Consider the following 22,721-nt stretch of genomic DNA (forward strand, 5'->3'; position numbering starts at 1 on the left):
GGAGCGGATCACCAGCAGGAGTGCAACATCATATAGCGCTCCCCCTCCCCCTCCAAAAAAAGACCCTAATTCCAGAAACCAGACCCAGACCAGCTTTCCTGCAAATCTTTATTGTGCCCCCATGCCTAGACCCCTGCAGAGCAAGGGGAAGGTAGGGGTTTGGGGCCTTAGGCCACAAGTCAAGGGCCACACCGAGTAGGGTCGCCATGGCATGAGCAAAGGTGAGGAGTCTCATCTTTGAGACCTCAAACAGCCCATGAAAGCTAACCTTTGTCCCCAGGGTCGTGGGTGCTGTGGAAGTTACGAGCAAATAAGTATTCAGTCCCAGGGCTCCAGCATCAGCAGGGAATGGGAGGACGCACGCAGGGCGTCAAGCACCTCTATTCAGGGATTTGGAAAGCTTTAGGACGCCCCACCCAATGGACCAGACAAAATGGGGTTAGGGAGATGGAGAAAGGCCATCCCCTGCCCGAGGCATGGCTCCAGGGGTCTCCACCTTCCTTAGTCATTACAGTGAGTAGGCACAAGAGGTGCTTTCTCAGTCGTCTGGTAAGAAGTTGGGTGCTGCATTGCCAACAACAGACCAACAGGAGAAGCAGTGAGTGGATCCAGATCTTATAGCTAGTTATCCGCTCCGGACTTTCTGGCCTGCCGGGAGCGCTGAAGCCCAGGCTTGGAATGCGGGCTGCCGGCGATCGCTGGCCCCACCCAGGCCCCTGGGAGGGCGGCTGGGACCTGAACTCGGAAGATCTGTGGGGCTAGGTCGGGCTGGCTCTGTGGGGCCCGGTGCAGAGTACCCGGAGCTGTGCACCCAGGGGAGAAGCCTGGGGTTCTTTAGGAGAATCATCTGGCTTCACCAGGAGTCTGGGCAGGGGGTCAATCTGCTGAACTTTCAGGGTCTCTGGGAGTTACCCATTATCTGGAGGAGGGGACCCCAGTCACCCTGGGGGTCATGTAGTCAACCTGGGGGGCTCAGGGATACTACAGGTGACTCAGAATTTTACATCACTCTGAGATAAGGAACTATCGGGGTCAGGGTCACCAGAAAGCCTCAGAGTTTTACATGATCTCTCTAGTTTCTCAGGATCAGAGGGCCACTGAAGGAAGGACACCACGGGGTAACATGGCGGTCACTCAGGGTCAGTGGGCACTCAATGGGGTCTGTGGTCCTTCAAGGTCAGGAGATTCCTGGGTCACTCTGGGGTCACTTTGAGTCACCCAGGTAGTCCCCGAGTCCCTTTTTGGGACAGCAGTCAGCAAGTGGCATATGCAGTGGCCCATAGCTGCATGTGCTCAAGCAGCTCTGCTGCCCGTTGCTCCAGGGCCCACAGGGTGGCCACCTTCTTGCCCAGTGCTTGCTCATTCTGCACCAGGCGGCGCTCCAACCCTAGGGATCAGTCATCTGAGTCAGGCTCTGAGCTCTGACCCTGGTCCTCATCTCTGTCATGACCCTGACTCAGACCCCATCCCTAAATGAGCTCTAACCCTAAACTACATTTGACCTCCTGTTCTGAACTTTGACCCCAGCCCTGATCCCTACACGAATCTGGACCTGACCTGGACCCAGCCCTGACCCTCCCATACCATCCCTGTTGTGACCCTGCCCCACCTGGTTCCCACCCCACCATGGCCCAGCCACACACCCTCCAGGCGTCTCCAGCTGTTCTGCACCCACTTCAGCAGCTCTTGGGCCTCAGCTCGCGTTCGCTGTACTCTCTTTTCAGCGTCCTGCACCGTAGCCATCAGGCTGTATGTGCCCTCCTGCAACTCTGCCACACCTATCCGGGCCACCTGCATCTCCTAGAGAAGGACTGCACCTGAAACCCACCCCACCTAGACCCTACTGTCCCAAACACATCGTTGCCTAAGGTTCCTGGGGGGCAGGGGGTCTTAGAATCGAGACCCTGCCTCAGCCCAGTATAGCCCAATCCCCACCTTAACCCCACTTCACTCTGTTCCAGAAGGGTCCCTGAGAGCCTGATGTCTACTGTTCCCATCTCACCTTGCCCAGGCCCCCAGCCAAGCCCATGGCATGTGCTGCACGCTCCTCTGCCTCCTGGACCTGTCGCTGATTCAATGCCAGGCGAGTCCTGAGAGCTACAGCTGCACTGGACGGAAGCCCCAGGACCGGGGTCACATCTACTGCCAGTGTCACCCGGGCTAGGCGCCCTGCCACCTGAGGCAAAGGTCAGAGGATCACAGGGAGGTCACACAAGGGCAGCAACTAAGTAGAGTGTGTACATGGTAGCATCATGGGATCACAGCGGGTCACAGACCTCAGGGGGAGAATGGGGCCACAGCAGCAACTGAACAAGAGGTACGATACGAGGGAGCTGAGGGGTCCGAGGGGAATCACCTCCTGTACACTGGCCTCCAGGCCTCCGAGTGTCTGTTTCACCACCTGCAGACCTTCCTCTGCAGCTCTTGCATGAGTTCCCGCCTCAGCCAGCACACCCTGAACATCCAGCGCTTGGTCATGGGCCCAAGTTGTACCCTCCCTGAAGGGTGCAGATGATCAGGCGGGCATCCCTTTCCTCCCCACCCTCTGACTTCTGCCTCCAGCCTTCTGGCCCTTCACCTGGTCTCCTGTGCCTGACGGAGGACACCTTCAGCTCTGGGGAGCTCCCGGCCTCCGACTGGTGCAGGGAAGGCACCCTGGATCTGATCCAACAGAAGGGCAATGCCTGCTGCCCCACCCTGGGGGAGGGGCACTGCCAGGGCACGCCATGCCACTATCTCCACACTCTTAGCATCTGCACCTTCATCTGTGGGGACCAGGGTAGGAATCTTGGATGTGAACTCTGACCCCTGACCCAACAGACCCTGACCCTAACTTCTTTCTCACTGACCCTGCCTCTGACACAAATGCATGATGTGCTGGAGGCTTACAAGAGACAAATATTACATTTTCAGGAATTTTGTGAATCAGATGTTAAATGGTAGGTAGACTCATCAGCCATGGTGGGATTACTTACATCATAGAAATTGACAAACACTAATCAGTTCCCTCTGAGCCCCAGCCAGTTGTTAAACATTTACCAGTGCATTAATGCTGCCATCTGACCCCTGGTCAGCCCTTCAGTGTATTCCTTATTCTGGAAGGAGTGTCATAGCAGTGACCTGGATACCTGCCTGCCCCTGCCCTCAGATGTGGACACACAACAAGCAGACATGTACCCAAGAGAAAGCGCTGGATGATATGCACAGTTGCCTGCACAGGGGCCATGGTGGCCACACCCCAGGGCCCCCTTGCACGATGCCAGATCTCCTGAGCCTGGATTCCCGTGGAGCTTGCTGTGGCCTGGATTTGCTGCAGCTGGTGGGCGGGGTTCAGATATGGAATGTGTCTCCGGCAATCCCATGGCTAAGCCAGGGTCCCCTGTGACTCCCCCCATAGCTCCCATCCGTAGCCAGCATGGCTTTGTACCAGTTGCTGACGCTGCTCCAAGGCTGTGATTGCTATGTCCAGGCTATAGGAGGAGTTACGGGAGGCGACCAGAGCCCACTGGGCAGTGGGCAGGGTCCCAGGGCAAGAGGGAACACCACAGGGTAGAGGAACACAGGCCGGCCCAGGTCCCTGACCCCGGCATTCCTGCAAACAAAACAGGGGATCCAGAATGCACATCTCAGATTCCCTTTGCCTTTTGCCCTACACCCAAGTTACTCCTAGGAGAGAGTCCTTGCCTTGGCAACCGCCCCCCCCCCAGTGATCCATATCTCCACCCACCACTCCAGCTTTGACTAGGAGTCCCAGAAACTGTGGGTGCAGCATCTGGACCCTGTCGACCAGCCCCTTCAGTTTCAACTCCCACATAGCTGTCCCTATAGGCTGGGCTCTCCCCCGTAGCAGCTGTTCCGTCCACTGCCGGGCCTCTCGGGCCTGTCTCAGGATGCTGTCTGGTGCTCCCAGTGTAGCCACTATCTGGGCTCCAAGCATGGCCTCCTGGGAGAGCAGGGCAGCTGAAGAGACCTGGGCCTCAGCATCTGCAGAAGATGGGAGGGATGGACAGAGGGGTGGCTTAGGGCTCCACTGGCTGAGACAGGGCCAATCAACCTCCTAGGTCCCCCAGGTATATAAGCAGGAGCACCTAGTCCCCTCCTCCTGACCCAACCTAGCCCCTACCCTCTCCTGCTGCCCACCCACATATCCATATGGCCTCACCTTGGATTCTGGTGGCCCGCCTGGGCCAGACCAAGCCCTTAACACAGTCTAGCTCCCGGGATAATTCTTCCAGACGTTCACATTGCCCCCTAACCCACAGCTCTCTTTCTGCCACAACCTGTCCTGTGGCCCACAGTGTCTGGGCCAGAGTAGTCATTTCCCTCCTGTGGGAAGATGGAGCAACAGCATGGCTGGAGATGTGCTTTCCTCCATGATTCCTCACTCAAGAAAACCCACCTGACTCCCAGACCCAGGACTCTGACAGGTCAACCTGTGACCCTCTGAATCCCTCATTCTGGGAAGCTGGCTGGAGACCTCCTCCCTACTGATCCCAGACCCCTTGCCTGAGTCCAGTTATCCACTCCGTAAGTTGCTGCAGGGTGCCCACAGTGGGTAAAAGAGATTCCAGGAGCGTCTGTGCCTGCTGGAGTACCCCCTCCAGGGCCTTCAGGTGTCCGCCTCGGCCCCTAGCACTCCAGCCAGGCATCCCCTGGCATAGGGCAGCCACCTCTTGGGCCATAGCTTCCAGCTGCAGCTGGAGTAGAGCCAGGCGTTGGTCCCAGGAGGTGAAACAGGTAGGGCAGGACGTGCAGTGTGGGAAGCCACCTCTGGAGCCACGGGCACATGCCTGGCACCTCAGCCCTGAGATGCCCTCTCTGCAGAGGCAGGCACCTGTGTATGGGTCACAGCTGGGTGAGATGGAGCCCTGTGGGTCGCAGGCACAGGCTGTGGGGGAGAGACAGGGTCAGGGCAGGAAGAAGGGAGCACTTGCCCTTGCCTAAGCCACTGCTCAGATCTGCCATGGGCCCTGGCATCTACCCTGGTCAGATACTGCATGGCAGCCTTTGGGCAGAAAAACAGCATAGGGATGCAGAGGCCTACAGCCCAGTCAGGGGTCAACGAGGGTCAAGGACTGGCAGGTGGGATCAGGAAAGAGCCACAAATGTGTCCTCTGCAGGCATACTCCACCTGGTTTTGCCAACAATGTTTCCCTACAGCTGTTTTCACAAGTCTTTCTTGAAGTTTTGGAGCAAACAGTGATCAGCGTGCTGTAATCTCCCTCAGGAAAACCCCACGCTCCCCTGCTGCTCCCCGCCCAGTGGCCCCTTCACGGCAGCCTCGCCCATGGTGGTGGTTCACGTGCATGCCCCCTCACCTCTGCACTCTTGCTCCGGGTCTCCCCAGTACCCATCCTGACACCTGGAGCATGTGCGGCCCCCAAATCCTGCCCGGCAGGGACACTGACCCGTGACCTGAGAGAAAAGCATGCAGACCCGTCAGCAGGAACAAAAAGGCTCCTCTGGGAGACGGGAAGATACGAGGGCTCAGAGGCAGCGCATACTTGCCCGAGCACACGTCTTCCCCTCTGAGCCCTGCTCCAACTACTGGCACACCCACACCTGCACTTGGCTGCTTCCTGCTTCCTCTTGCCTGACCCCCTTGACCAGCCCCACCTCCCCACTTTGCCAGCCTTGCCTCCCATAGACCCTCTGGGTTCTCAACTTCTGATCTGCTGCCCTTTGCTCCTCTCGAACACCCCAGTCTCCATACACTCAATCCCATGCTTCCTTCACCCCAACTCTCACCCTCTCCTCACCAAGGACACAAGTACACTTCATGCCTCATCTCATTCAGTGGCCCACCACTCTTCTGGAAACATTCGCTTCCCATGGCCATCCCTCTCTCCTGTACCAGCTCCCCATCCTTACCCTCTGCCTGTGTCTCCTCAGCCTCCTTCCCACCGCCATGCCCATTCCACACACTCACGCCAGCAGCCCCCTGGGTGCAAGGCACTGCCGTGGAAGCCAGGCCAGCAGTGGGCATAGCCAGGGCCATGGCTGTGGTGTAGACAGCGCTGGCAGTGCCCGCTGTGGGGGTCGCAAGCAGCAGGATCACGGGGATCAGCCATGACCTACACACGGGGGTTCACCTATACACTAACGCATGGGTTAGGGCATATGCAGGCTCCTGTCTACTCTCCCCAGGCCCCGCCACTAGCTCAGTTAATGTCACACAAGAACAGAGATTCACAGAGCTGTTTGCAGCCACACATACACCAGTGCTGGTGGTCACATGAATACTCACACCAGCCATGAGTTACACCCTGTCATAGGCACACACCCATTCATTCACACCTGGACACCGCCACGTGCTATGTGCAACATGAGCTCACTCACCGGGTGACACACCGGCTGCAAAGTGTGTTGGGCATGGCAGCTGCAGGGCTCGCAGCCCCGGGGCCCCCCCAGGTTCCAGAAGAGGGGGGCACAGCGACTACAGTCCCGTCCCAGTGTGTGGGGGCGGCAGGGGCACTGCCCGCTGACCTGGTTGCAGAAGCAGGCTTCAGCCCTAGATGGGCACCTCGCAGGAACAGTGCCACGGGGGTCACAGCTGCAGCCTAGTAGTAGGAAGGCCTTGGCAGCAACAGAGGAAAGAGAACCTACCCACCCACCTGGGATGTCCCCACCCACTCCACCCACACACTCACGCCGGCAGCCCCCTGGGCGCAAGGCACTGCCGTGGAAGCCAGGCCTGCAGTGGGCACAGCCAGGGCCATAGCTGTGGTGTAGACAGCGCTGGCAGTGCCCGCTGTGGGGGTCGCAGGCAGCAGGATCACGGGGATCAATATTGTTGTTGCATTGGCAGGGCCGGCATGGACTCCTTCTGGGGTCTCCTCCCGGCCAAGGGCGCCCAAAGTAGCCAGAGGAACAGCGGTCACAGCGGGGGCCTGGAGAGGATTGGGGTATGTGTAGATTGTCTCAGGTGTCTTTCTGGAACTCTGGGGACAATGGGTCCCTGAAACCCAGCCAGAAAGTCTCAGGTCTAGCCAGGAGGGCAGAGGACACAATAGCTACGTTATGGCCCATCTTCCTGGCTTCCAAATTCCATGCATGTAATTCCTCACATTTGATCTTCCCTTCCCCAAATGGGAACCCCTTGAGGAGAGGTACCCACCTGCAGGTCAACATACAGATGGCACTGGCAAAGATTCGCCTCATGGACCTGACTGGATTATAAACAAGAAAGCAGCTCCGTAGGTTTGCCACTGCCAACCATGCCTCACCTGCATAGCCAGGTGCACAGAGGCACAGGACACGTCCACTTGCACTGTCCACATGGCAGGAAGTCCCATGATAGAAGCCAGAGCCAGGGTGACCGGGACAGAGGCAGGGCCGGCATTGCTGGCCTGAGCCCAGGGTGGGGTCTCCATAGTAGCCATCCAAGCACCTGGGGGCAGTAGCATATGGAATGGAGCCTGGCCCACTCATTCTAATCCCCACCCAACCCTTCCAGTGGCAGTGCTCACCTCTCACAGTGCCGGCCTATTGTGGCTCCATGGCAGGCCTGGCAGATGCCTGTAAGTGGGTGGCACAACTCAGCATGCCCATTACAGGCACAGGGCTGGCAGTGTGGGAAACCCCATCGGCCAGGGAGGCAGCGATCACAGCGGCGACCAGCAAGGCCTGCCCGGCATGGGCACTGCCCACTCATAGGGTTACAGATGGCACTGGTGGCACCCTTGGAGTGGCAGTGGCACTCTGTGGGGAATGATAGGGTGATCAAGCCATGAAGAGAAAGGATATGGCTGGTCCCAGACCCCATACCCACACCCACTGACCCTGAAGGCTCACCACTGCAGCCAGTGGGACCGAAGCCATATGTTCCAGGCATGCAGTGGTCACAGGTACGACCAATGATGTTAGGACGGCAGGGGCACTTCCCACCGAGCAGGGCACACTCAGTGCTCAGTGAACCCTGGGGGTGGCACTCACAGGCTAGCAGGAAAAAGGGCAAGATCAGACAAGCCTCATGGTGGCTCCTGTAACCACTATCCTGCAGCCCCCTCAAGCCAGGGGCACACACTCACGGAGGCCACCCCCGTGGAGCAGAGCCGAGATGCTGCAGGCAAGGCGGGCACAGGCCTCAGCCATGGTGCTAGAGAGGCCCGTTCTCGCTGCATCCAGGCAGCCCGCTTTGTGGAGCTCCTGTAAGCGCCCTGTGGCCCCGGGGTCCACGGATCTCAGCCCAGGCAACTCCTTCACCCGTGGCAGGAGCACAATCTGGTAGGAGGGTGGAGGGCGGCAGGCAGGGGGACAATGAGCCAAGCCCCACTCACGAACACCTATGACCCTTCTTGCATAGGCCCTCACAACCTCTGCCAGCCCTTTTATTTCTCTGTTGAGTCTGTTTCTCCTTCCTCTCCAATGCCCCCAATCTAATCCAGGCCACGCCACTTGTCTCATTGCAGCAGTCTCCTCCTAACAATCTGTTCTCCCCACGTCTCTTCCCTGCTCAAGTCCCTTCCACGGTGCCCCACTGGCCCAGGATAAAGGCTAAGCCCCTCTCCTAGCCCACAGCGTCCTGTAAGGTCCCTGTCTACTCTCAGCTCCTCTCCGCATGTGCTTTTCTCATCTGGATCCTCCTCCCACTTGCCTCAGTTCTCTTGGTACAACTCCAGAACCCTGAGAGCCCGTCGCCCAGCCTGTAACAGCCTTCTACGATTTGTTCTACCCTCAATGGGGGTGGAGCCCCTAGGATCTCACCGAATCCAGAAGGATGGTGCTCGCCTCAGGCCTGCGCACCGCTTTGGTCCGCCACAGCCGCAGGGTCATGGAGTAGCGTGTTCCCGGTTCAAAGCAGAAAGGTCTGGATAGAACCACAGCTCTGCAGGCAGTAGGGGAGAGGAGGAAGGGTGGCTAAGGAGGTCATAATCATGTGGTCCCAGGATGCCCCATTTCCATTATGCAATTATTGGATCCAACATTTCACCATATGAGCAAATAGAAAATGACCAGTTTCTTAAATCCTGCTCCATTTTAAATTAAGTCCCTGTTTCAATTGTTCTTTGACGTGATGATACCGTGTTTCCCCAAGAATAAGACCTAGCTGGACTATCAACTCTAATGTGTCTTTTGGAGCAAAAATTAATATAAGACCTGGTCTTTTTTTTCCTTTTCTTTTTTTTCCTTCTTCCATCTCCCCCCCACCCCCAAACTCCGGTTCAAGCAATTGTTACTCAGTCTAGTTGTGTAGGACACAGCTCCCTGATCCATGCTGGTATTGTGAGCCTTGCGCTCCGCCCCCCCCCCCCCAGGCAGTCAGTCTCCCTGTCTCGTCAGCGCTCAAGCTGGCTGCCGGCCACTCACACTCGCCCCTGGCAGCACACAGCAGCCCAGCTCCAGGGAGAGCCATTGTTCACAATCTTAGCTGTAGAGGGTGCAGCTCACTGGCCCTCGAATCGGTGACCTTGGCCTTAGAAGCACAGCGCTCCAACCACCTGAGCCACCTGGCTGGCCCTTTATTTTAATATAAGACCGGGTCTTATTTTACTGTGAGACCAGGTATAATATAAGACCAGGTCTTACTTTACTATTAAGACCGCTATGATATAATAACTATAATATAATATAATATAATATAATATAATATAATATAATATAATATAATATAATACTGGGTCTTATATAAGATTTGCTCCAAAAGATGCATTAGAGCTGATGGTCTAGCTAGGTCTTATTTTCGGGGAAACACAGTATTCCACACTAGTTTTCCACGTTGTTATTTCCACTGGGTGTTGTTTCAAATGTATTGGCAACATAATAGGGTCTTGGTACTGGGAGTCACAGGGTCCTGCCTACCTGTGTGCATGGGTCAAGGCCGCCTGAAACAGCTGCTCTGAGGGCAGCAGATGGGCACAGCGAGCGCTGCTGGGCAGTGACTGGGCACGGACCCTGACTAATGCCTGCCAGTCTTCAGGTGCCTAGGGTCAGGGGTCAGCAGTCACAGAAATGCCCCTACCCACCACCCAGTACCACCCATCCACATGCCTGGCACTCATGACACTGACCTGGGTCTCATAGCGCAAGACAATGTCATACTCCAGGGCACGAGGCACTGTGGGAGCCAGCAGAGAGAGGCCACCTCCATCAACCACACGTGCAAAGTCCAAGCCAGTCCACAGTGCAGAGCCAGCTCCTGGATGCAGGGGCACGGGCTCTTCTGGTACCTGGATGCGAGACACAGAGTCCTAGGCTCAGACCACTCCAGGACTGAGGACCCTCAACACTTAGGTTCCCTTCCCTCAAGACCCCCAGGGCTTGGGCCCAGTCCCTACTAAGACCCTAGAACTGGGGACCCTAGCCCACTCTGTGGACTCCTCACCTTGGGTAGCTGGTGGCTGTAACGGGTCCGTCTAGCAGGGTGGAGGGCACACCGAGGGTCACGCTGTCTCTGAAGTTGGGGCCGGAGCCAACCAGGGGAGGTCCCTGGGGCTTGTGTACAGTTGGGAGGAGCAGGCCAGGGGCCTCCCTGGGGGCAAGTGGGATATCAGTGGCCTCCAACATTCTGGCCCTATCCTCTCCTATGCTGTCTTGGGAATACGGGCTCTGCCCAAGACACCAAGCCTCTGACCATGCTGACACCCCCCACCTGGATTTCCTCACCTTCTAACGCTGCCCAGACTCTTCTTCCAACTAGCTCTCTTTGGACACTCCCTCCTTCCCCTGAGCTCCAAGGGCTGAGCCTTGATTTCCTCCCACCCCTGACCCTCCTGGACACGTACAGGCAGCTGGGGGTCAGCTGGCTGGAGGCCCTGGCCGAGCTCAGCTTCAGCAGTGGCCTGGTCAAGGGCAGCACAGAAGTACCCAGATTGGAGTTCATGGCAGCGGCGGCCATGGAGATGGGGGCGGCACAGACAGAGGCCTTCCCCTGCAGAACACCTGAGTGAGCATGGGGTCAGGGAGGGGACAGAATCAACACCCAGTTTTTGCCACTTGCCCTACCCCCAGGCCCTGCCTTGTACCTGTTGTTGTAGGCACCCCCAAAGTCACAGTCACAGGGCCGGCAGCCTAGAGAGTCACTGCTCAGACCCCAGAACTCGGGCTGTAAGAGAGCAGGGGGGTGGAGGAAGGACAGGAAGAGCTGGACAGGAAGAGGAGGCTCAGGGGCCTGGGACTGCCTGTTGCAGGAAAGGGGCTGGGTAGAGAGTTTGAATGCTCCTCTGCCTGAGGCGGAGAGGGCAAAGGAGACCCTGGTGTAACGCCTGCATGGCTTCATGGACGGGAGGTAAGTGACAAAAAGAGGAAGACACTGCCAGGGTTAAAACAAAAGTTAAACGAAGGATTTGTAATGTTTGAGGGACGGCAAGAAGTGGATGGAGTTGTTCCTTGGACTAAGTCTTCCTTCAAACACGTTGGCTGTGAAATGCCTTTCAACCCAGTATATAATACTGCTGGATCTCGTTTCATTGCTTTTCCTTCTGTTTCCAAAGCTCCCATCTGAGGGCATGTGCTGGTTCAGCTAGCTAAGGTGCCACTGACCTGGTGACCAGGTCAGGAAGTGGCACCACCTCATGTGCCAGGCCCACTTTACAGTCACACTGATTATAGCCTTATACCTGTCAGCTTCTAGAAGCTCAGCACCCAAGATCAAGGTCAAATCAGAAGGTTGGTCAAGGCTCACCAGACAACGGCTGCAGTCCCGTCCAGAGACAAAGCGTTTGCAATGACAGGCACCGCTGGAGGGATCACAGGTCTGAGTGCCAGGGACCCGGCCCCGGGGGTCGCACCTGCAGGCTAAGGCACAAGGCTCTCAGGGTGCTCATGGGACAGCTGCAGGGGTAGGGGGCGCATGTGTTATCATGGAAGTGATTGGGGGCAGAGCAAGGAGGACATAGGGGTGAGGGTCCACTCTCAGGGTCACTCACGCTGGCAGCCCTCTGACTGCGTAATGCTCAGGCCATAGTGATTGGGCCGGCAAGAGTCACAGCGCTGGCCCCAGACGTTTACTTTGCAGCGACACTGCCCAGAGAGGAGGCCACGGGTCTCATCTGTGTGTGTATCACATAAACCACCTTCCAGGGTACCCATAGGGTCACAGTCGCAGGCTGGATCAGGGGTCAGAGTGAGGATAGTTAGGTCAGAGGTCACCGTGGAGGGGAAGGATCGGCGGGGTCAGGGATGGGATCGGAGGGCTCACGTTTGCAGGAGTGAAGGGAACGGGGATCTTCCCACGGATCTCGATGGAAGAAGAGCTGGCAGAGCTCACAGTGGCTCCCAGCTGTGTTATGCTGACATGCGTCACACACGCCTCCACTCACATTGCCAGATGCCAGATAAAGGGCCATGTCAAAGTGACAACTGCGGGCATGCCCATGGCACTCACATTCTGGGGAAGAATAAGGAAGGTGGATATGGAGTGGGCTGACCCACGGCAAGTATGGCCTGACAGAGTAGGGCACCTACCCCGGCAGGCGTGGGAGTGCCCAGGCTCTGCTGCGTGCCATGGGTGGTCCTGGTACAGGTCTTGGCAGAGCTCACAGTGGGTACCAGCTGTGTGGTGGCGGCAGACACAAAGGCCATGCACCTGGCAGGAAGGAGTACACGACAAGTCTGCCCCAGTTCCCCAGTTTGCCCACCCCACCAGCCACAGAATGCCCCTCCCGTGGGGCTCACCATGCCTTCCACATTGGCTGGTGCCCCAGGTAGGGGCCTGCACTCAGAGGCATGGCCATGGCACAGGCAGCTTCCTTGGGCCACAAGCTCATAGAGGGCATAGTAGTAGAAGGGGTGTCCCGTGAGGCCCCCCGGGGGCCTGTCACCCAGTGTGTGTAGCTTGGAAAAGTTCACACGGAGGTTAGTCACACGGAGGAACTCTGGAGACAGATTGTGGGACCTCATGTGCTTTAGTCGTCATTCCTCTATGGCTGGGATGGAGGGGAAGTAATCGGGGGTGGGAGGTCCCTCCCCTCTCCCCTCTGCGTCACTGCAGACCCCTCCTCCCACCCCCTGCTATAAGACTCCCACTGATCCCTGGACAGAACATTTTAGGATGACCACAGCCTAACGGTGATAATTCCGCCTCTGCGCTGCTCCGGCCCTGATGTCGCTCCTGAACTGCGACCTACACATCCCACTACTTCCTGGACACCCCATTCTGGCCTCTCTAGATATTTGAAACCTGCTTCCCCAGTGCTGTAAGGCATTCCATTTCCCAGCTCATTATCCAAACTAGAAATCAGCTCATCATCCAAACCACACATAAGGTATTAGCTTGTTGGCTTATTTGTCAACTGTCTCATTTTTATGTCAGCTCCAAGAAGACAGGAACCTTGTCTATCTGTTCCCCACTGAGCAGTGCTCAGATGCCTGGCACACAGTGGGGCTTGATGGGCACTCATTAAATGTACACATGGATAGAGAGATGGGTCCAGAGCTTCTCTTTCTGCTTCACACTTAAATCAGGTACCAGGCCAAGTCTATTTCCTGTATCTCTCCTTTGTCAGATCTCCCCTTTCTCCCGATCAAACGAACAAGCGCCGGCTGCTTGGAGACCTAGTGTGGGAGCTCAGGGTGAGCAGTTGGTAATCACCAGTCAAGGAGGGTGGAGAACGTAGAGAAAAAGCTAGTTTGGGGTCTGTCCTCCCGCTGTGGACATTCATCATCCTGGCCGGGCTCCGGGCTGCCCTGTTGGATTATGTTGTCTCTCGTCCTTGAACAAAGACTTCGGCTTTATAAGAGGTCACACCCAGAGACACCTCGGCGCCACCTAGAGGCAGCTGCCGGGATGTAGGGCACTAACTAAGGCCAGGATAATCCATCAAGCGGGAGGGCAACGACAGGGGGACCAAGACTCCGCGCAGTGATGGAGTGAATTGAGGTACAGTGATAGGAGCAGAGATGTGGGGGACAGTGTTGGGGGCTGGCATGGAGACCAGTGATGGGGACCACAATAGGCCCTCACAAAGGAGTTCAGTGATGGGGCAGAGATGGAAACTGCTATTCATGACAGTCCCTATGCACTGGGCACAGGTATGGGGAACAATGATGGGACAGAAATGGGGGCCATACCAGGGACCACAATAGAGGACCATGACGGGGCAGGGCTGGGGGACTGAGCTGTCTTGCCTACCACCCTGCCCCACCGTACACACACCCAAGCAGCACTTCACCTCCCCGCAGCATCTGACTCTCCTGACACACAGGGAGTACAGGATTGGCTGTGGGGATGATTACCCTGAATCTTGGGGTTGTTCGGGTTCTCCACCAGAATGGCTGGGTCCAGGGCTTTGAAAACTACCTGAGAGGAAGAAGCAAGCCTGAGCCTCTGGCTTCTCCCCGTGGCCCAAACCCCCCTTCCTCTGGGCCTAACCTCGCCTTCAGTGGAAGGCTCCATGTCCGAGTAACGCTGGTCACAGACGAGGTCATTAACACTGTGGCCAGGGGCAGGAGGGATCCCTGGAAAGAGGCCTGAGCAGTTGTGGGCAAAGTATCGGTACACGTGCCAGGAGTGGCCATGGTCCACTGAGCGCTCAAGGAGCAGAGCTGCTGGGCGGAAGGTCTGGGGACAGGAGAGGGTCCTTGGGTCACCAGGAGCAAGTATCACTGGTGGCCAGCAGGTTAGGAGGCACAGAGCAAACCTTCATGCTGGGGCACTGGGTCACCTTGAAAGTCATGATGAGATGGGTGAAGTAGAAGGCACCCTCTAGGTCTATCTGGATGGTAACGTTCTCAACACCTGTAAGCACAAGGCCTGGTCAGTGACCAGGCTCTGACCTCAGACCCCACATATAAGCACAACACCCTCACCGCGCTCTGCTTGCCACCAGGTCTTGTTGCCATCAGGACCACTCCGGGAGATCACATTCTCAATGCCATGGCCTCCCCTTCCCCGAGAGTCACAAAAGAAGCACTTCTCAGAGTCCTAGGGGAGTGCCCAAGGAGATAGATCAGGCAAGAGGTACATGGTCAGCCCCCCAACTCCAAAACTTCACAGCAGTCCTCTCCCTCCAGCCTCCAGCAATGACCTGAAATCCCACAGGGCAGAACCTCCCAGGAAAACTAAGATACCATGTCCAGAGCCCTTAGCCTCCTCCCCACCTGTAGATGACTGACAACGCAGTAGGGCTCAGGGCCTTGGAGTCCACAGGTCGATGAGGTTCGAAGGCTCTGGCCACGGCCAACAATCAGGTTGCCAGTGGGTGGGTAGCAGATGCTGCTTGAGCAGCCGGGAGGGGGAAGCATGTCTGGCACCTCCTGGGTAATTGTTCTGGGAGCCTGGACTGGGAGGAGCAGGGCCTGAGTTGAGATCTAAGGCATACCCCACCCCCCCCACCCAACCCCACAGGGAGCCCTGGAAATTTCTTTCCCCTCTGGACCGCTCTTAGGGAAAGAGCCAGTCTCTCACCCATTGGTGGTGGTAGCAGCAGCAGGAACCAAAGGAAGGGGCCTAACCCAGCTGGGGGTCCTGGGCGGTGGGAGCTGGAATCAGGCCTGAGAGAGAGGAGGCAGTGGGCCCCACGCTGGGCTGCCCTTGCAGAGCTGTGTGGCCCTCAGGTCATTCCCCATACTTACATGGTTGACGAAAGCAGAGATAAGGTGCATGCAGGTTGTGGGGCCACCATGCAGCTGGGAGCAAGGGAAACCAATGGAGGCTGAACCCAGGGGAAAGATTAGTAACAGCCACCAAATAAAGGTGGGGAGGGCCACCAAGAAACGAGCAGAAGCAGAGCTTCTTTGCAGGTCCGCCATCCAACGCAGCTGGGGCTAGTGGGGCCAGGGTTCAGACTAACCCACAGACACAGAAAAGATCAGATTCTCATTCAAATGAGGTTCCCACCCCCAGCTCTGAAAGGCTGTGTGTCTCCAGGAGCCTCTGGGGAATGTATCCCCCTCCCTGCCAGCCCCAGCCACTGCTTTTCAGGCTGGGCAGCCAGCAAAGGACTGGCAGATGGGCAGGGAACAAGTTTTGTTCAGGGCTTAAAGCCCAGCCCCCTCTCCAAGGCAGGAAGAGCTGATAAAGTCTGAAACATACAGATCCGTTGGGAGGCATGATGAGGCTGGACCTGGGAACAGACAGAGCACAGGGAACCCAGGCAGAAAGCACTGCTGATGGAGGCAGTCTGGACACTCACCTGGCTCAGATACCACAGTACCCCACCCATCCGAGGAGACAATCCCTTGGTCAGAGAAGACTCTGTGGCCCTACAACCAGAGCTCTGGCCCCTGACTCAAACCCAAACCCCCTGCGGCAAACTGGGGAAGTTGAGGTTAGTCACTCTCCTGGAAGGAACAGAGGGGAGAGGCAGAGGCACGTCAGCCATTTGAGGGCTGGCCCTGGCCCTGACAAGCCCAGGCAAACCCTCAGGGTTTCAGCCAGAGCAGGATGGAAGACAAGGCCAGGCTGTCTGCACAGCCTCTGGAGAGCAGTACAAAACCCGCTTCCCTGGCCTAAAATCTTTTAGGGTGCAAGGTTCCCTGCACAGCCACCTATTGTCCTCCTGCATGGGGCCTATCTGGATAACAAACCAGGGCAGCCCCAAGGGGACGTGTCCCATCTGAGTGGCTCTGTCCCTACACTCACGGGCTGCCTCTCACATACCCACAGGCCAGCAACTCCAGAGGGGCCTGGAAGCTGCCCCTTCATGCCATCCCATCACTCACACTGATGACCTGCTCCCAGCTACCAGGACCCTCTCTGGCAGCCCTCTTGCTGGGGCTACTGTTCCTCTATGCTCAAGCTGGCTTCCTGCAGCCACACACACACACACACACACACACGCACAAGACCATGGAAGGTGGGCAGGGAGACTGGAAGGTGGAAAGGTATAAAACGTGATAGATGGAACAGTGGACATACAACTTGAAGAGTAACAAGTCACAGTGCCTTGCGCTATAACACCCCTCCCGCCCGTCCACCCTACCCCACGTCCTCCAGTCTTTGAAAGGAGGCTGGTGGCTGCCAGGGCCGTAGAGAGGCACCCAGTCCTCAATTGTGGAGTCCATGGGCATTGCACACTGTGCCATTGACAACACACACAGTTGGCTCAGTTTCCCCAAACATTACTATGTGAAGGAATCACTGAGTATGGCAGCAAGGGCTGGAGCTGTATGACAGGGGACAGGTTCACACGGAGGATCCGCTGAGCTCGCTGCCGCACCTCATCATCCGAGGACCACCTGTCCACTTTGATGGCCCGGAAATTCAGCAGCTTTGCTGTTCCAGGCCCTAGCCATGCCTTAGGGGTTCGGGGCCCAAGCCGGGTTCTCTTCTGGGGAGGAAGATCCTTTGCCTCCTCAGTCCTTTTCCTTTTCTGTCCCCCAGTTCCAGGGGAGCTTTTCTGGCCCCTCCTTGCAGTCCGGCCCTGAACAGCCCCTTTTGGCCTGCCCCGGTCCCTGTGCTGGGTCCGAGCCGCCTTGGCCTTGGCCCGCACTGCCCTGGCTTTGGCCCTGGCCTGCATTGCCTTGGCTTTGGCCTTGATCCGCTCTGCCTTGGCCTTGGCTCTGGCCCGTGCGGCCTTGGCTTTTGCCGGGGCCTTGGCAGCTTTGGCCTGTGTTTGAGCCGCCTTGGCCTGGGCTGCTTTGGTGCCCAGAGCAGAGACACCTTTTATCCGCAGGCCACTGAGGGACCTAGTGGCTTTGTAGGTCTTGCTCTGAGGGCCAGTACTTTGTCGGCCTCTGGGTCCAGCCCTGGGGCCTCTGCGAATCAGACACTTGGGGCCCTTGCTTGTGGCTTTTCTGGGAGCTTTGGGCTGAGGACCCCCTGGGCCCTTCCTTGGACCTTTCCGCAGCTTTAGGGGAGAATCCGCAAGTGAGAGCTGCAGTGACTGTGTCTTGTGCTTGGCATCCAAGCAGGGCATGGAAGTCTTGAGTGGAACCAGGGCCTCAAGGACAACAGAGAGCCTCATGGCAGGGTAGACACCTGGATACAGGTGGGCGGGGAAACCCACCGCCGCACCCCGGGCACGGCTGGCACTTGATTGCTTCAAGGAGCTCAGTAGCAGGTTGGTGGTGGTATGCTTGGCGAGGGCTGGTGTGGACGTTTTGGCCAGCCTGCCAGACAGTGCCACGGGGAGCAGTGTGGTCCGACCTGCAGGCAGCCGCATGGCAGTTCGGGGAGCACTGGCTGGAGGTGATGTGGTGGCTGGGGTGGGGGCACGAGCTTGCAGCTTCGTCTGGCTCGGGGGACTGGCTGTGCATGAACTATAGCCGTAGACATCACCACTGCGCAGGATGGTAGGCTGGAAGCCATCATCCCGCAGGCCCTGCAGGAAGGCCACAAGCTGGGCCTCTGTGGCATTGAGATCCTGGCTCATGGGGTTAAAGACAAGCAGCGCCTCCTCCAGGGCCTTCTTCCCCGCCGTGGAGATCCGGGACCAAGAGTGTACAGCTTTCTCCTCCACATGGTGCACCACCACGCTCATGGCATTAGGTACTGCAGATCTGCCTGGGTATCTGCAAACCAGCACTCGGCACCTCCAAGGCAAGAGGAAAAGTCAGTAAGAATGGCATCAAGATAGGGAGTAGGCAGGTGGGTCAATCAGGGCTTGCACTAGCCATGACAACATCCACTGACGCAGCGGGGCCTGGCCAGAGCAAGCCATTCCTTGAAATAAAATGCTGTTCTCCTGACCCACCATGGTGGTGGGGTGGGGGATGGGGAGAGAGGACCTATGTGGGTCAGAGGCAGGACCTTCAGGATACATTCCACAAGCTTATCAGAGCCATCCAACCTGCTGCTAGGTCCCTGGAAAGATTTGGGTCTGGCCAGCCCATTTTAATTCAATTCTGTATCTTCTAAGGCCAGAAATCTAGTATTAGAATCAACCCTGTGAACACAGGTGAATGTCTGTCCTCAAGGAGTGCCGTATGGAAAGCAAGTCAGAGATATCGTTAAGCCTCTTGGGAGTACACAATGGCTGGCTCAGCTTGCCAATGAATAAGGAAAGGATTCCTGGGACAGGCAACACCTAGCTGAGACATGAGTGAATGGGAAAGGACCAGATGGAAATAAAAAAGGGGAGCAGCTTATGCACTGACTCCGAAGTGAGAAAGAGTAAGGCACCCCTGGTGTACCCGGAGTCTGTGGTCAGGGCTGGGAGAATCTAGCTGGAAAAACAGGTGAAAGCAACACGAGCCTTGACTACTCCTCGAATGCTGGCCAAAGGGTCCAGACTTACACCCACCGTCCATACCCCTTCTCTATTCCTCCAGCTGCTCCTGTTCAGGCGTGCAGGGATGACTCTCCCTGCCCACCAGAAGTTCTGCTTTCAGAGTTCCCAGACAGGCCACCGGGAGGTCCAATTCCTAGCACTGGAGTCATGGAGACCAACCAGACTCTCCTTCGACAGAAACTAAAGATGATGAGCAGCAGGTACTAACGACACAGCTCTAGGCAATTAGGCAACCTGGGTGCAAGGCAGCCAGACCCAGAGCCCAAAGTCTAACCCACGGATCCAAAAGCTTCAAGCAGGACGGTTAATAAGGTTGACAGCAGAGATGCGAGCTGTCTGAACTAGGGCTTGAAGGGCTGCAGACCTCGGTACAACCTAGATGGAGCTGTCTGGGAACGCCCAAGTTGGCCCAGGCTTCTCTGAAGGAGCTGTCGGCTGTCAATCATGACTAATACCTCAAGCCCAACCCAGTAACTGAGGCCCCCAGAGGGAGCTCCCCATCTGCAAGGGAGCATTAAAAGATCAGCTGGGATCAGGCAAGTCCCTGGGGCCAGAAAGCGTGTCTGTGCAGCTTCTTCCTCCCGCCCTAATGGAGCCGAAAAAGTTTTTACAATCCCCTGGAGGACGTGCCCTGGGGCTCTTTGTTTGGAAACATTCCCGGATCCTCAGGTGTCTCGGGCACTTCCCCTCTCCAGAGGCCGTTCCCCAAACACAATCCTTGCATGTGGCTTTAGTTCTTTTATTGTTTTTCAAGGGGGTGTAGTTCCCAGGGCTGTGAACTGTACGAGAGGGAGGGGTTCAGATACCAGGCAAAGATATTAGGGGTGAACCGGGTGCTCTTCCACCCAGGAAGGTTTGGACTCTTGGGAGGGGTCTTCTGGACTTTCCAAGAAGCTCCGGAAAAAGAGACTGCAGCCCGGCCCCCGAATTCCCTTCAGACGTGCCCTAGGGGGCGGCAGGGGAAGTTGCTGAAAGATGGGGGACCGGAGAGGCCCCATCCAGGCGGACGCCGGGAGGAGGTAGATCAGAGCCCTCGGTCTAGGAGTCCGCGTCCCTGGGGCCCGAGCCGCGAGTAGAAGCTGGGGTCTCAGAAGCAACAAGATACGCGGGGCGGCGGGGCGAGCCCGACGGGTCGTGCAGCCCCAGGGTGGGGTCGCTGGGCACGGGGTAGGGGTGGGGGTGGGGTGGGGGTCTCGGCTGGGCCGGCCGCCCGGCCCATCCGCCCTGACGCCTCGCGGACAGCCCCTCCACGGCGCGGCTAGGCCCACGGCCCCAACCTACCGGCGCCGCCGCGGGGACCCAGGACGCGCCTCTGCGCCGCCTCCGCTGCTCCAACATGGCCGCCCGCTGCGCACCGGAAGTTCGCTGTGCTTCCGCTTCCGGGACCTGACACGCCCTGGTGACCTTTGACCCCGAGACCCCGTTTCCCCCAAAGTCTGGGGGCGGGACAGGTGGGTACCAGGGAGGGCTTCCTGGAGGAGGTAGCCGCGGGGATCGTTCTAAATCCCTCCGGGCCTGTGCTGGACTCTGATGAGTAGAGATGCTCTCGGACGCACCCCCAGGCAGGACTGCATTGGAGCCTAGCGGGGACTGGATTAGGGGCCCGATTAGCACCCTCTCTGAGGGATCTGGTAGTGCAGCAACATCTGGGAGGGACTGGCAGCAAGATCCAAGCCACCCTCCATCCTCTAGGCCTCCAGCATCCACTGACAAGGCCTGCCTCTGTTCCAGGCCTCTGACCAGAGGGTAAAAGAGGAGTGCCTCCTACCTGGGAGTGTAGCAGGGGAGCCTCTTTGTTTAGCAGCAGGGGTACCTCCTCTAAGGGCAGTAGGCCCTCCTCTCTTCCTGTGAATGGAGCCCCCAGAAGTAGCATGGAAGGCTGGTGTGCACATATGCTGCACAAGCCCAAAGCTGGGCATGTCCAATCTGAGAGTCCCAGCGTACCAGTGTGCGCCTGAGGGAACTTGCACAGGAAATTGTGCATGGGTGTGGTGGGAGGACCCTGACTAGCTTAAGCCCCTTCAAGGACAGGAAGCCCTCCCTGCAGTCTTAACTCTGCCCAGAATCTCTGTCCTTTTGCCTAGGAGGCTGGGACCTCAGTCTTTCCACCTATACCCTGGGGCCAGCAGAGGGTTGGTGGTTAGTGTCCACTGCCCAAGAAGCACCACATGAAAGGACACAGGCCAACATTAACCCTAGGAGTCTGAGAGGTTAGAAAGGTCTCCACTGCTCTGACCAAAGGACTCTCTTGGTCAAGTTCCCCCAAATCCAGGTTGGGAGGCAGCATGGGAGCCCTGGTTTCATGGATGAGATGGTGGGGTCATTTGCACTTGAGTCAGAGCCTGAGCTAGGAGGCAGAAATGCTGCCACAACTCTGTGACTCTTGACACAATGGTGCCAAATTTGGTAGCTAGGGGCAGGTGGAAGCCTATGGACAGTCACAAGAGGGTAGCTGGATGCTTCACTCAGGGCCTGGTTAATAAACCTCTTCCCTCCCCATCTCACTCCAGGGTCTTCATCTTGCTCTACATTTCCCTGCATATATGGAGGCATCTGGGCACCCCTAAAGGGAAACACCCACCCTACCCTAGGCCTCCCCTGGTGTCCCTGAGCTTCCCAGGGCCTCAGCACAATGGTGGGGTCCTCAGTGCCTTGAAGTGTAGCCAAGGTGTTTAACAGGAAATGTAAACTCTCCTGTCCCTCTGGGGTCAGTGCCTCTAGCCCTTCGTCCTGGCAGAGAGAAGGGAAGCGTGGGGGTCCCAAGGGCCAGAGTCTTAGGGGGTGCAACCAGGAAGTCCCAACTTAGCACACCCACTCACTGCCTCTGTTTCATCCATGGTTGAGGATTAGCTCTTCACTCTCAGGACCAATCCAGCCTCATCTTCTGCCCCAGTTGTCTTCCACAGCTTCTCCAAAGCCAGCAGTGTAGGCCTCCTGTGTATAGGTGGGGTCAGGGCTGTGTATACAGAAGCCACTTTCACGAAGAGGCAGAGCCCAGCCTTCAAGGATGGCATGGACCTAGGTGTGTTCTAGAAAGGGGACCCCTCTCTGGTGATGTCCAGCCCAGAGGTCAGCGTAAAGTGGAGGACTGGGAAGGGAAGCTCCATCCCCGGGCTGTGTCACTTTCAGACATTAGAACCAGGGGTGGAGATAGAGGTTAAGAGGTATGGGTCATGAACTACCTAGTTTCCTGAGTGGAGGCTGATCCTTCTGTCTTTTAGTGTCCGGCATGGCCCAGATGGAACTCTCTGGAAACATTCATCAGAGCAAATCTCCTTGACCTAGACTTTGATGGATGCTGATCCTATAGGCATAACTGGGATCAGATGGGATGAGGTTGGGAGAGACCACAGGGTCCTCCCAAGATCCAGCCCTTGCTCTCCACTCGGCATCTTTTATAGCCCTGAGGGGTGGACCCTAGACCCATATCCACCTGAGCAGAGAGATCTGGTGGAGATCTAGATGTAAGTGAGGCCAGTGGCCTGGGAGGGACCACCCCAGAAGGGTGTCTGTGTGCCAAGGAGAAAAGCCAGGGCCAGATCTTGAGGAGCCATGTCCTGGGAAGGGAGAGGAAGCAGGGCCTATAAGAGACAGAGAGGCAGGACAGCA

General features: G+C 57.2%; 2 protein-coding genes across 3 annotated transcripts; both read right to left on the reverse strand.

Annotated features, from left to right (window-relative positions):
* Positions 1-90: 90 nt before the first annotated feature.
* On the reverse strand, positions 91-15,652 carry LOC308507456 (laminin subunit beta-2-like). The gene is given in 36 exon segments (XM_081072432.1): positions 91-1,387; positions 1,644-1,800; positions 2,003-2,176; positions 2,357-2,498; positions 2,579-2,765; positions 3,178-3,316; positions 3,428-3,649; positions 3,651-3,674; positions 3,677-3,984; positions 4,163-4,326; positions 4,507-4,888; positions 5,319-5,415; positions 6,340-6,560; positions 6,651-6,890; positions 7,227-7,390; positions 7,470-7,701; positions 7,795-7,938; positions 8,031-8,223; positions 8,707-8,827; positions 9,802-9,923; positions 10,011-10,169; positions 10,325-10,471; positions 10,725-10,881; positions 10,965-11,044; positions 11,624-11,736; positions 11,868-12,047; positions 12,140-12,328; positions 12,406-12,526; positions 12,616-12,815; positions 14,176-14,239; positions 14,312-14,500; positions 14,604-14,677; positions 14,749-14,863; positions 15,040-15,221; positions 15,347-15,432; positions 15,514-15,652. Coding segments are annotated over 36 exon segments (5,673 nt in total). The 5' UTR covers positions 15,564-15,652; the 3' UTR covers positions 91-1,253.
* A 1,095-nt stretch (positions 15,653-16,747) lies between these two features.
* CCDC71 (coiled-coil domain containing 71) lies at positions 16,748-21,064 on the reverse strand. Of its 2 annotated transcripts, none has more exons than XM_081072435.1 (2): positions 20,394-21,049; positions 16,748-18,414 (listed from the first exon to the last, which is right to left on the reverse strand). In XM_081072435.1, the coding sequence occupies exon 2, from the start codon at positions 18,360-18,362 to the stop codon at positions 16,986-16,988; it is 1,377 nt and encodes a 458-aa protein (XP_080928561.1). In that variant the 5' UTR covers positions 18,363-18,414; positions 20,394-21,049; the 3' UTR covers positions 16,748-16,985. The 2 variants fall into 2 exon arrangements, with proteins under 2 accessions (XP_080928561.1, XP_080928562.1); XM_081072436.1 differs by having other exon boundaries at positions 16,752-18,414; positions 20,881-21,064.
* Between the last annotated feature and the right edge of the window lie 1,657 nt (positions 21,065-22,721).

Source organism: Rhinolophus hipposideros (genome assembly GCF_964194185.1).
Source record: "Rhinolophus hipposideros genome assembly, chromosome: 14".
NCBI classification, from domain to species: Eukaryota; Metazoa; Chordata; class Mammalia; order Chiroptera; family Rhinolophidae; genus Rhinolophus; species Rhinolophus hipposideros.

Bases quoted from the DNA above. Each gene is read 5' to 3' on its own strand.
- CCDC71 (XM_081072435.1), bottom strand. From the start codon at position 18,362: ATGAGCGTGGTGGTGCACCATGTGGAGGAGAAAGCTGTACACTCTTGG.